Here is a 13,568-nt window from a genome sequence, read left to right on the forward strand (position 1 = left end):
GGTGTCAGAGGGTCCTGGAGTACACTTCTACATCCCTGCAGCAAGGTGAGGGGTTAAACTGCAGGAGGTCATCAGAAAACAAGACTTTAAGGGGGTGTTCAGTTACTCTTTAAAGTGGATTTCAACATGAATTATTAAATTTGAAAAAAATAATCTAAACACGGGTAGAGCTGAAACAATCAGTTGATTAATCAATTAGTCAATCGACAGAAAATAAGTCAAAAAGTATTATTTATCTTGTAATCTTCCATTCTCTGCTTCCAGATTCTCAAATGTGCTGCCTTTTCCAATTTGATATCATTTTAACATGAATATCTTTCGATTTTCAACTGCTGGTCGAACTGAACAAGCAATTTGAAGACGCCACCTTGGACTCTAAAATCGTTGTGGACGTTTTTCACATTTAATAGACCAAAAAATTATTGATTGATCAAGAAAATAATCAGCAGATTAATTAATTAATGAAAAGAAGAAATGTCAGTTGCAGTCCTAAACACAATGTCCATTTGCTTCCTTTTTCGGGGCTTTCAATCAGATCAGGCAGTCTTAGTCAGTGAAGAGAGGCTTTCTTTCATGACTTTATCATACATCTATTATATCCAAAGTCTCCTTCTTCTCTCCATCTCCTCTTTCGTCTCTTTGTTTTTCATCTCTTTCCCACTTCTTCCTTCTCCTCTTTTTGTGTGTGTGTGTGTGTGTGTGTGTGTTGTGGGTGATACGCTGCCATCATTGAGTGTAAAGTCACTCTGAAGTTGAAATGCCCTCACTTCAACATTCATATTGGATTAAATTTCCACTGCTGGATCAGATAAGACAATGTGTGTTCAGCATTCGCAGGCCGCAGGCTTGTGAAGGAGGGGGTGGCGCCTGCTTTAAGTCAAGCTGATGATGAGAGCTGAATGAAAAATCTGGTACGCTTCTGCTCTGCTCTACTCTGTTGGGCTCTGGAACATTGTTTTTCAAAGTCTGGGTGGAGACGTATAGTTGGTTTCGAGGGAAGTTTAAAATGGATCCCTGAATTATTCTGGATAAATTAGTGGCTCCAACACCTGAAGTCTGTATCACACTGATGGCTGTATTGAATTGTCTTCTCAATCTTTGTCTGTGGTTATTTGTGCATGATAAGTTTACGGAGGCTGGGGGTGTTCATGTTTCCCGGTAACAAAACTCAAACTATGCTAATGGGTTTCCACATTTCAAAAAGGAAATGGTTTTGGCTGAGGGAACATGATGTGAAAAACTTTGTATATATGACTGTGGTGTACAATGTCAGCCATGCACATGCTTTACAGCTGGGTTGTATTTGTCCTGCCTTTCCCTTTAGTAGAATCACAAGCAAAATGAGATACTGAACACTCTCCAAATGCTGAAGGAGATCCTTTTCAAATATCCTGATTATGATTATGACAAAAACATATTTCATAACTTGTTTTTTTTTTGTTAAGACACAAAAACCATTAGTTTGCCCCCCCACACACACACATAAACTCAAATCTTTGTAATTATTAATAGTACTTTATCCATTCCATGCTACGTTGCAGTGTAGGTGTGGCGCGTGATGGGTAGTGAAGTTTCCTACCTGGAGGCAGCGTCTCCAGTCCGTGAGCCTTGTCGTCAGAGCTGTGAGTTTTGCTCCTACTAGACAAGTCACTGGACCCCCAATCATCCTGAAAGGAACAAGACAAAGAGTGCGACACACATCAGCATGGACACACACAGATGAACCTAAAACACAGCAAACAGGAGTCAGCTGATTATACGAACTAAGGCAGAAACTGACTAGAGCAGCCGAGAGACACCGTATCCAAGACATTTTTTTTAAACATATGAATTAGAGCTTTTGGGCTGTAAAATCTGCAATACTGGGAACACTGTCTGGAGAAATTTGAGGAAAGACAACATATGAACTCACAATTAAAGCATTACATGCAGGCTCGAATCTACACTTCACTAGAAAGAGAAAACTAATATTTGAGCACTTCATCCAGTAAAACAGTTAACAGTTATTCTACTGGCCCAAGATGGTGATTGATAGAAGCTGTCTTTTAATATTGCACTTAAATAAAATCAATTCATAACACATGTCTCATCCCATTTGATCATCAATTCACTTAGCCGGCCCTTCAGTCATCTGTGGCCCGATATTTATGACTGAATAGCTGCTTTGTTTCACATCATTTAGCGTTTGAATCACTGACTAAAATCAGAGATGTGTGCAGTGATTCAGAACTATTAAGCTGGCTAAGTCATCCATTCTTTCATTTACCTATTTACTCATCTGTTCATTTCATTTTCTCCATCCCTACAAAACACAGTCATGCCCTCACCGTTTACACAAATGGACAGGCGACCAAACCATCCCTCCTTGTTACCATCATGTTACCATTAAAACCCAATGGATCAATACGCTGGGAGGCACAGCAATTAGCGCCATTTGCTCCCTGTCCAGGCCACTGCCCTTGACTTTAGAAAACTATTGTCCAACTCTCTTATTTGCTCTGTAGGTTCTTTTCACCTTCAGTCTCTTCAAAATGCTTTATTGATCTGTTTTCTTTACTGACTCAGGAGAATCGATGACAGTTTGGGACCACCACTAACAGTATTTACCGGTTAATTTCTACACCAGAGAGACGTGGCAAAGGGTAGAAAAAGGATTTTCATGCTGTTTTTTATGCTTTTTATGCTTTTGCATTTCTAGTAGCAAAATAACGGCTGTTGTTTTCTGACTTTCACACATCATTCCATTCTATGCCAAATTTTCCGTCAATCTGTTCTTAAACTACACCAATTTTCCAGTGACTGAATTCAGATTAGACTCTCCAACACCCACGACTACTATAAAAAATCCTACATAAAAACAATTTTTATATGTATTCACAACAGCTGAGAGTGTGCACAGTCAGATGGAAATGCTCAGTGTGGGATGAAAACTAAAGCTGGCAGTATGTTCGCGGCAGAAACACAGTTTGACAGGTTCAGAGGGAAAAACAGGACACATTTTCAGGTAAAATAAAGCTCCAAATTGGTTTTTGGTTTGATTTGTTGGGCTGTTTTGTAGAAAAGGCTCTTTAGCTGACATTTTACAGTCAAGTCTTCAAACTGAAATTATATTATAAGCTTTCCCTCGTTAAACTCACTAGTTTTTGGGTGTCAGTAAAGAAGCATTTTTATGCGCCAACATCTTTCACAACAGTTTCATTTTGTGAAATTTTGTAGCCTGTGAGTATAACACCACCCTAACGTGATTATAAGACCATTAAGCATTGACCGACATCTAATGAAGTCATCTGAGGAGTGTCTTTCTCTCTGTCAGATCAAGTTGATTATATCGGTCATGTCCTCTGTCTTTTCTGAGTCTCATCCAGACATCCAGACTTTTCATTGAAGCCTGATTCATTTTATGTTGTAGTCATTGATTCATGTTATCAGTTTAACCGGCGTATGACAAATCAGGGCGTTGGCTGGGAAAAATGTATGTTAGACACGTGTTTGCTAAATGTCTACCATTTGAATTCAGTAGTAAAGTCTAAGATAATGGTAAAGCTATAATATCATCACATTCTGTCAAAAATATTGCTATGTATATCAACCACCAGTTGTAGCAGTGCTATACAACACCAACATACTGACAGTCTGCCAAAAGGCTTTGGATATATTAGATAGTTTGAGCAGCTGTTTTCAATTTAAAAACAGTTTACAGGAAGACTATAAAAAATAAACATGTCTGGCTAACCATGCAACTAAAAAAAAAAAAAAAAACAAAAAAAAAAACAATATGAATTGAATATCTCCTAGTACACTGCTGAGAGTGTTGTAAGATCAGATTCCTGTAGGAAATGCACGACTTTCTCTTCTTGGCTGCACAAATTTAAAAACATCTTCTTTTTAATATGCTAAAAATGTTAATATGTTAAATTCCATCTGGGAATTAAAAATCTGTTTCAAGTCCCATGCCGCCGTTTGCTTCTGCACCCTGAACGAGTTCATGAAGACCTAGTGCCGGGAACAGATCAGCGAGTAATTTTCCCTGGCGTGCTTCTGAATGCCAAATGGCTGCAGAGTTCTAGGTTCCACTTTTACGTGTTGTAACTGCAGAAATTCATCAGTTTCCTTTTTTAACAGCCAGACAGTTGGGAAAGGAAAATGATGATGGAATGCGAGATAAAACTTGAACAAAATCCCGCAAAATAAAAAGGAAAGAAGAGTCAGCAAGAGACAAAGTGCAATTCTCCAAACCCCCTGTGATTTATGTTAATCGCCCATCACAAATCGCTCCGAGACAGGAGGCATTAGGAGATGATGAGAACAATGCAGTGCTGTAAGGACCAGTTCATGTGATTTATAAACAAATGATTACTATAAATATGACGTATTGCTGATTGAAACATGATTTAAAAGGGTAAGTAGGAAGCAGATGTTGGAGAGCTATTTTTATAACTCATATCACATGAATGGCTTGTGAAAACCTCTTGGTGAAAATGGCCTCAGCCTGTTATCTGTCTCTCCTCTAAAACACAAACATGATTGATTAAAACTCTGTGCGCACATACGCCCACACACCTCAGTGTACCAGCTACACCCAGAAATAGTAGAAACAAAAAAAAAACATTTTTTTTCAGTGACTGTTATCCCTTTAACACCCAGTTTCACCCCTTTTTTTCAGCTTTTCATGTAGATATAAAAAGATACTTTAATTCCACTCCTTGTCTGCATCTTTACCAGCCGTGACAGTGGGGCTGTTTACATGTTTATATGTCTGTGGACAGATTTTCCACCGCGATAGCATCGCAACCGTGCAAGATACAGTAACGAAACTTTAGAGGTGTAGTAGACATCAAAATAAAGGCAGATTGATGGGTGCTGTTTGACCCATGAGCACTGAATACGCATGTAACAATGTAGTAATGACTACTGAGTACTCATGGGTTGGAACGTCAACATGTTGACAGTCGCAGCTGGTGTGATCCCACCACAAGATGGTCTCTAGTTCTCCTTTTCATCTCTTCTTCCCTCTTTCTAACTTTCAGGTCTTTTTGTCACCCACTCCATTTTTCTGTTTTCTGCTGCATCGCTTTGAGAGCCATTTGCTTAGTCTGCCATCTTGCATGACACATAGAGGCAAAATGACACGATTCATACACACGCCGACGTTCAAAACATGTACACACACTTCACTGCAGAGGATACATTTGAGTTGTGGTGTAAAGCCAGTTTCCGTTCAGCTCTCTGGTCAGCGAAAGAAAAGCAAAAATACATCCTTGAAATTCTCTATCAAGAAAAGATAATGTTAACTTGGTTATCACAATACGTTACATTGATTACATTGTCGTTTGTAATTCTTTATATAGGCATGTAAGGCGTCATTTTAAATATCTGAGTTATAGCTCCTTTTGGGGGTTTTTTTGGTTATCTCTCTCTTGTTTAACCTGCCTTTTTTAGGATTTTTCTCCTGTGGCGGTTGGTTTGTTTTTCTGGTCTGAGCCACCTAACAACTCTCTCGGGTGAATGTGTCCCTGCGGTGTGTGTTTATCTCTGTGCTTTGCTGTTGGTTCTTGTAGGGCCGCATCAAGCATCTTACTGCACACAGAGCGATAAAGGATTTATATTTGTTAAGAAAAGAAGCAGAGCTTTGTGGGCATTTTGTGTCATGCTGCAACACAGGGTGACAGGACACTAAATTGGGCCGTGAGAAAATGACACCTGACAGGTCGTGAGCAACAGTCTCACAGTGTGACAATTACATGCTGTATGCCAAAGCACCTGACGTCAACTAACAATCGACATACACTGCAGTTGTCAGAACCAATTTCAATATTTAAATTTCAGTCAGCAGAACGAATTTGAGACTAAATCTGCACCTCCGTCTCCTTCATATAAACTGCGTGAAGACCACTGAGAGCACTGCTCCTCTTTACCTCTGCTCCACACAACATTTAAGTTTTTTCCTTGTACATTTTACCATTAAAAAAGATCTAATTTTAGGTTGTTTTGGTCTAATTTTAATCAATTCATAGTCTTTTTTTTTTTTTTTGCTTTAAGAGCGATTCCCAGTCCTTACAAACGTTTGCTCTCTGCCAACTGAAGGATCTCTGCGGGGCATAACAGACCTCTCACACCTGCTTCTCTGATAATGGGATGGACTTTAAGCTCCCAGCAGATCAGACCAAGCATGCTTGTGTGTGTTAACAAGTGTCAGCTCATATTTGTGTATGTGGGAGGTTGCAGGCTCACATGCATTAGCGTGTCAGTCCAGGTACATGCACACTTTGTGCACTTATCTGACTGTCTGCGAGTGAATGCGTGTGTGCTTTATGTAGTCTTGGCTAATACTCTAATAGTCAGAGTATAATCCACAGTAATCTGATCACATCCACTGATAGAGTAACTCAGATAGGAGCCAAGGGCTCAACAACACCACCACCACACACAACACAGTACTCCTAGGCATGCGAGACACACATAGATAAATGCATGACATGCCCAAACCCAAGCCCAAATACTATACACATTATTCTAAAGCCATGTGTTTGAAAAGTGCATGAAGAGAATATCTTTACACAAATCAATTAGTGGTAAAATACATGTTATGATGGAACTTCTACTGAAATACATTCAAACTCAGGCCAAAACTGGTTTTGATTTCACAGTGTAAATCCAGATTAAACCATGTTTCTATACAACATGCAGTGCCAATGATCTGATTTGCTCTGCAGGCTTAATTCATCAGAAAATCCCTACAAGAGACAAGAGTACAGGACATCAGGCATCAACTGCAGCAGGGAGAGGAAGTAATGAAAGATGCTGATGGACAACAGAACACAGTAATGAGGATCATCAAAGTATTTACATTGATCCTGACAAGGACATGAATGTCTGAATCAAATTTCATTAAAATCCATCCAATATTTGTTGAGACATTTCACTAAAAAAAAGAAAAAAAAAAAATTCTCAACCTCAAAATGGTGTTATAGAGGAAGAGTCAGACCACCAAAACAAGTCCGTAAAAAAATACTTCATGTTCTAGGGACCATGAATGTCTGTATAAAATTTCATGTGAATCCATCCAACCCATCCAACATATGCCATTTGGAGCAGGCTTTCACCCGCAGGGCGGCGTGCAGCGGCGAGTGCTGTTACTGATTAGAGAAAACGTCTTTCAAGTGGATGGCTCAGGTTCAAGCCCCTGTGACAGCAAGCATCTGTCCTACTGAAGTATCTCTAAGCAAGACAGTAAATGCAGATCAGCTCCAGGCATTATGCCGGGTGAGCTGAGCCTGACCCTTGACCTCCCGAGGAGTGTAAAAGAGAACCATCCCCTCAGTGGTTAGTAATAGTGATATCACAACATACATATCAAAAAACCAAACCAAACCAGTCAGGAGAGGATTTTAAAAACAAAATGTTATAACCATCATTTTACTTTCACATCACTTTTAATGAGTGGAAGTCTTGTAAAACCAACATGCCTGGTCAGATAAATATTCAAAATGTCAAAAGAGCACACTGTCACTGGCCATCTCCCATCACAGCGCACGGAAAACTCTTTTTAACAAGTACCTTACATCCGCTCTGAATCATATCGCCTCCTCTGCTCTCACTCTACTCAAGACAACTGTAGTGAAATGTAGCTAAGACACACTTCCCTATTCCTTTTTGTCTTGTACTAGCATCTCTAACATGATCATTTTACTTCAGCGGGGTTGTCTCAAATGTCCATGTAAAATACACCCAAATGCAGCATTTAACTACGGCAAAAATATTTCTGGAGGAATCAACTTCAGTTATGGCTGAGTATAAAATATTAATTCTAAGTCATTTTAATTAACCACCGTCTACACTTTAATGTAAAGCATAGACAAAAGGTTTTATCATCACCCAAAGCCTTTCAATTTCTCCAGACTTCAACCCAGAATGAACTCGCTGAGCTTTAATTAACAAGAAGGAAATCTGAAGTCAACCAACAAATCACCACACAAGAAGATAAAGGAGGAAGAAAAAAAGACAAGCACTTAGTTTCACTGTGAAGTCATGGGGACACATTTCACTCTTATTAATGTTAAAGGGCGCTTGAATGTCTGGGGCAAAAGACATTGCCATTCCTAGAGCCATGCCGCTAGCACAGCTAAAAACTTAAGAACAAGGACATACAGTTTACCAAAGGGCAAGAGAAGGAATTTTCAGAAACTGAATCAGGATTATTAAAAAAAAAACAACAGACCACAGAAACTCAACTTTTCCAATCAGCTCCTCCTAACTTTCCTAATTTTGCAGTTCATGAAAAGCAGCAAAAGGGCAAACTTACTCAAGAGGCTTCTGCGGTTCCTGAACTCCTTCCTGACTGTGAAGACGTGACCGAGAAAGTGTCACACGGTCCGTCAAAAAAAACAAGGAGAGTTGTGTTTGCTGGAGGACAACAAACAAACTGGAAAACAACAATTAGATTGCTACCCGACGCCTTTCTCACCAGTGCAATACCCCTACCCCCCATATACTGTGTATTAGCAGGGAAAGAAAATTGGGGCCTTGGCATGTATTTTGCACAAAAGTTCGACATCTTCGTCTGCATGAGACAGTGAGACCGCACACATTCACACTGTGACCGCGTTAATATTCCTGATTCAGGCTCCCCGCGGTGATGCTCTCCTCTCCAGCTAGCAGTGCAAGTTGTTTATCCAGGAGAACAAAGAATCTAGAACAAGTCACATTTTTTTCCTCCTCTTTAATCACAGCTCGGTGTCCTCGGGCCCCACACACACACACACACACGCACGCACTATCTTCTGGCAGTAGTTTGACATGAAAAGATGAAAGGAATTTAAAAAAAGCTTGTTGCTGAAAACAAGTCTTTAAAAAACAGCCACAACTGCGATGTACTTGCACACAGATGAGGTGGGAGGATGTAGACGGAGGGTTTTGGCATTTGTGGTCGTTTTATTGTACCTCCCAGCAAAGCTTTTCAGCAATACATTGCTGCAGTTCAACCTGCTGAAACAAACTGTTTTTGTGCCTCCGTGGTAGCAAACTTTGTAATAAAGCTGTCAAATTACATATGACTGAACTTTTCACCTGCGAACACCTCCTCCTAATTTCATTTAATTTTCATTGCATATCCTCTTCCTCCTCCTAAATTCGCCTCTCTACTGCTCTTTGTCATGCGGTGTCGTCTCCTAGTGTCTCCTCTCCCCTTGCTTATTCTGCGTCTCCTCTCTTATTTCACCCCTCCATATGCCAACTCCACTGATGAACCCCCATGTCACACCTTTTCCTCTCCTCTTCCTCATTTTTCTTCTTCACTACATTGGCATTTTGAATTTTAGTTTGTTACTTCCTCAAGATGCTACAGTAACCAAACTCTCTTGTCTACTCACCACCAAGTGAGACTATGCTGCTTTGGCTTAAAGTCTCCAAATAAAGTGAAAACATCTTGTCTTCACAATTCGAGCTTTTCAGGAACTCAGTTTGAGACTCTGCTTGAACTCTGATCGTTTTAATTTATTCAACTGCTCCTGCTAAACATTGCTGAAAGGAAATGTTACATCAGAACATTGTGCATGCTGAAACTCTTGCCATAACTGGTTGGCAGATATGCGAGATCCTCTCTTTTTCGAGAGCAAGACAGATAGAGAGTGACAGGAAAACTGAAAAAGACAACAGAGACAAGAAAGCAGATGCAATAGTCAGCAAACGAGAGGTTTATCCACATCCATTAAGTGATACTAGTCTTAGTGGACCATGTGATCTTTCATCTGACATTAAAGAGTGATTAGTCACACTGTATTAGCAGGTCTTCACCTACTGCACAATCTGGATCAGGGTGAGTGGCTGAGAGTGGAAGGTGGATGACGGGGGAGGCGTGTCCACACTGGAATTACACATATTTTCATGCGACAATGGCCACACACAACCAGTTCAGAAAGAAGGAACTTCGCGCTCTGATGTCGAGCAGGCACACACTGAAGACAATTCACAGGATGATGGCCTTGATGTTGCACACACACAGTTGTGACAGTGCAGTGCCCTCACATACAGCGTAAGACATTATTCTTCCTGTTTGTGTTTGTAAATGTACGTTCACGGCTCCCTTTATTGGTCTCTCCATTGTAAAGACAAGGCAGATGAGCAGGTCGTTACAATCAGAGCTGCTGTTAACCAGCTCCTGGTCTCTGTACGTCACCTCAACATTTAAGAAAATGTTAAGATCGGGAATATATTCAGATACATAAAACTAAAACACTCAAATTCCACAAAATACTAAAACAAATTTGCTTTATTTCTAGGCTGTAATAAATCACATTTAATGACTTCTTTTCTGTGTCACTTGTGACTGATTCCTCCAGAGGAACAAATTCATTATTAAAATACAGTTCACTGCTTCTTTCGGTTGTTGTTGTTTTAGGCAACATACAGTACGTAAGCTTTCTTCAGAGGCTGGTTACATTTTTAACTCTCCACAACCTGCTCATCTCTGTGGGATGAAATTGCATATTTCAGTTAGTATGTTTATTTCAGTACAATGAAATTCGTACAATTAAGTAAAAAAAAAAAAAAAAAAAAATATATATATATATATATATATATATATATATATATTAAAAAACTCAGCAGTATGAACACACAGATTGAGGGCAGAAAGAGAGAGAGTAAAATTGCCCAGACCAATAAATGAATCCATGCAGACTCTCTCTCAGTACTTTAAGAGAGTGAGGCTTCAAGTTGCACAGTCAAGCAGCCCCAGATTTAAAAAAAAAAAAAGAAAAACGCATAGTACTGCTCTCTGTCTGTCTGTCTGTATGTCTGTCTGATGGACGTTTAATAAGGCATGACAGAGGGGGAAAGTTATCTAAAACATCACAGAAGTATCAGAAGTGTGTCAGACACACACACTGACACACACACACACACACAATCCCCCGCTGATGCATGGCTGTAGATGATGCCTGCTCTGCTTCAAACACGTGGAGTAGCTCATTAGGTTGCTGTGTAACTTTTAAAGTTATGACATTCCATAATAAAACCTCTGAACAAGAGATAAAGAGGAATGAGAGGGGGGACAAAACAACAAGAAGAGGGGAGGGGGCTGTTTCTAAAATCCACAAGACTTCAACCCTGAAGCTCGTTCGACTTGACGCACTTGAGAATTCAGACTGCACTGAGCAAACTGTGACAAGTCTCACCAGGGTGTGTGTGAGTGCATGTGCGTGTGTGAGTGCGCGTTTGTATGCACGCCAGAGAGAGAGGGAGAGAGACAGGCTCAGGGGGTGTACGACGGCTCAATGGAGCAATTGTGTGTGTGCTGGCCCCCTTCCCAAAACCCCATCTGCATCCTACACACACACACGCGCGCACACATACACACACACACACACACACACACACACTTGCATAGAAAAACCCATGCAAAGAAAGACGCAAACACACACATTCCCATACACACACACAAACTCCAACTTAAAGTCATACCAAACACACACACACACAGCATAAAAGTAACTAATTAACCCCAGTTCCTACATTCTTGTTTAAAACCAGCTGAGGCTGGGGACGTCTGAATCTGACCAAAAACTAGTTCAATAAGCAAGTTTACTCTCTCAATCTGCTGTTCAGAAGCAAACTAGTGGACTGGTAAACTTTCACCACATCTCAGCATAAGCATATAGGAAAGATATAAAGTCTCTGTGTATGCACCAACTCCTTTATACCTGTTGCTCCTACAAAAGATAGTTTGCTGGAAACACACAATTCTGTATCTCCAATTGTTTTGTCATTTATTAGATGACAAATGTCATCTTACTTAATGTAAGGACAAAAACACTTTTGGTGCTCACAAAATATCCAAGTAGAACATCTTTACCAGGGGGAAAGGAGAAAAAAAAAAAAATCGATTTATAAGCATTTGCTGCTGTGATTCTCCACAGCTGCAGCTACTGGCTACAAAGTACATTTTCACTGAAGCTGAAACGATTGGTTGCAACTACACAACCGGTGAAAAGTTTTAGAACGCCTCATTTTTTCCATCTTGCTATTTAAATGTACATAATTTAGTGTCTCACTGTTTCAGAAATTAAAGCATAGAAAAAAATAAACAATTAGAGGTTTTAAAAGCAAGGAATCCTGGAATCTTCTTGTTGAACTAAATGTAATCTAAATTTTTGACTCACCCAGCAGCCGAACACACACTCTTCTACAGTGGAAATCAAACATTGTTCAGGAAGTTTGTCGAAACACTCATACAGAATTTCTCGCAAATGCGTTGCACTTGCAGGTTGTTTTGGCTTCACTTTCTTTCTTGTTCATCTCAAACCAGCTCCATGGGGTTTAAGTCTGGAGACTCTACTGTTCTTCCATCATGTGAAGCGTCACCGTCTAGTTCTGTTCTTCTGATGTTTTGGGTCATTATCTTGCTGTAGGATGAACCCCTGACCAACCAGTCTGTCTTCCCTCGTTACTTGCCTGTTTCTCAGCATTCTGACAGCAATATACAGTTCTACTTCCTGCAGAACAGTATTGTCCTAATAATGCATCAGAGGGTGTAGTAAAACCCAATACTGCCTTTGTAGAGACACAGGTTTTGTAATTTTTAGCAAAAGTTGGGGCTTAATGTTCGTCTATTGCTGCAAGAAAGCTGTAAGTTAACCGATGGCTTCATCTCTGAAAATGCCTGTTTTCTATGATATTTAAATGATTTTTCAGTTTTTGGTGAACTAAGCTTTTTTTTTTTCTTCTTCTTCTTCTTCTTTTTAAAACCTTGGCCAGTTTGCTGCTTACCTCTGTACATGTTAAGGTTTTTCACTGGATTTGAACTGTTTAAATTTGAGGTAAAAACTACAGAAATGGGGGTGTCCTAAAACTTTTGACCGGTAGTGTATTTGAATAATCAAGTCATTGTTTAAGTAATTTTCTAGGCAAAAATTTGAAACATTTCATAGTTGCAGCTTCCTGTAAGGATTAACAGATCTTCTTTGCCTAATGTGATAATAAATTTAACATCTTTGGGTTTGTGAACGTTTGATCTACAGAACAGGATAACTGTCTGGTATTTTATAGACCAGACCGTTTTTTTCCCCCCTTTTATTGCAACAATATGCAGGAAGTCATGTGATGTCATATATAAAGCCACAAAGTCCGCCTTAGGAGGAGGTTGGGGTAGAAGGGATGAGTCTACAAAACACAGGACTGTGACACGAGACCGCTGTTCATTTCCCGTGTGAAACCAAAGGTCATCATTGATTGTTTTAGCCATGACCGTTCCATAACCTTAACCACGTTTATTATTCTTGTCATTCTTGTGTGGCACACCTGCTGCTTGTACGCTCCTATGGGTCGTCGCCTATATGGTCGTTCAGGTTGGAGGACTTCCTGCTCATGTAAAGCTCTGGAACAAATCGGAGCAAGCTTGACACAGACTGTCCCTGAGCCCACAAACCCCTGGCAGAGGGGATACGCAGAGATACACAACATAAACATACTTCAAAATATGAAAACAATCATTTCAAATTCACAACTAAATGCTAATAAAGGCTAGCTAATAATGCTAAGAAAGGAGGAGGCTGGGGATGTGGAGGGAGTTA

The 13,568-nt window shown here is 40.0% G+C and overlaps 1 protein-coding gene across 2 annotated transcripts in view; it reads right to left on the reverse strand.

The window, feature by feature from the left end:
- The window catches only part of galnt2 (UDP-N-acetyl-alpha-D-galactosamine:polypeptide N-acetylgalactosaminyltransferase 2), a 49,188-nt gene that overhangs the window by 21,865 nt on the left and 13,755 nt on the right, over positions 1 to 13,568 (reverse strand). For both annotated transcript variants that reach the window (XM_040129844.1, XM_040129840.1), the window contains exon 2: positions 1,580 to 1,667. In XM_040129844.1, coding sequence (XP_039985778.1) covers positions 1,580 to 1,667 — 88 coding nt within the window. The remainder of the gene's footprint in view (positions 1 to 1,579; positions 1,668 to 13,568) is intronic.

Source organism: Xiphias gladius, chromosome 1 (assembly GCF_016859285.1).
Source record: "Xiphias gladius isolate SHS-SW01 ecotype Sanya breed wild chromosome 1, ASM1685928v1, whole genome shotgun sequence".
NCBI lineage: Eukaryota > Metazoa > Chordata > Actinopteri > Istiophoriformes > Xiphiidae > Xiphias > Xiphias gladius.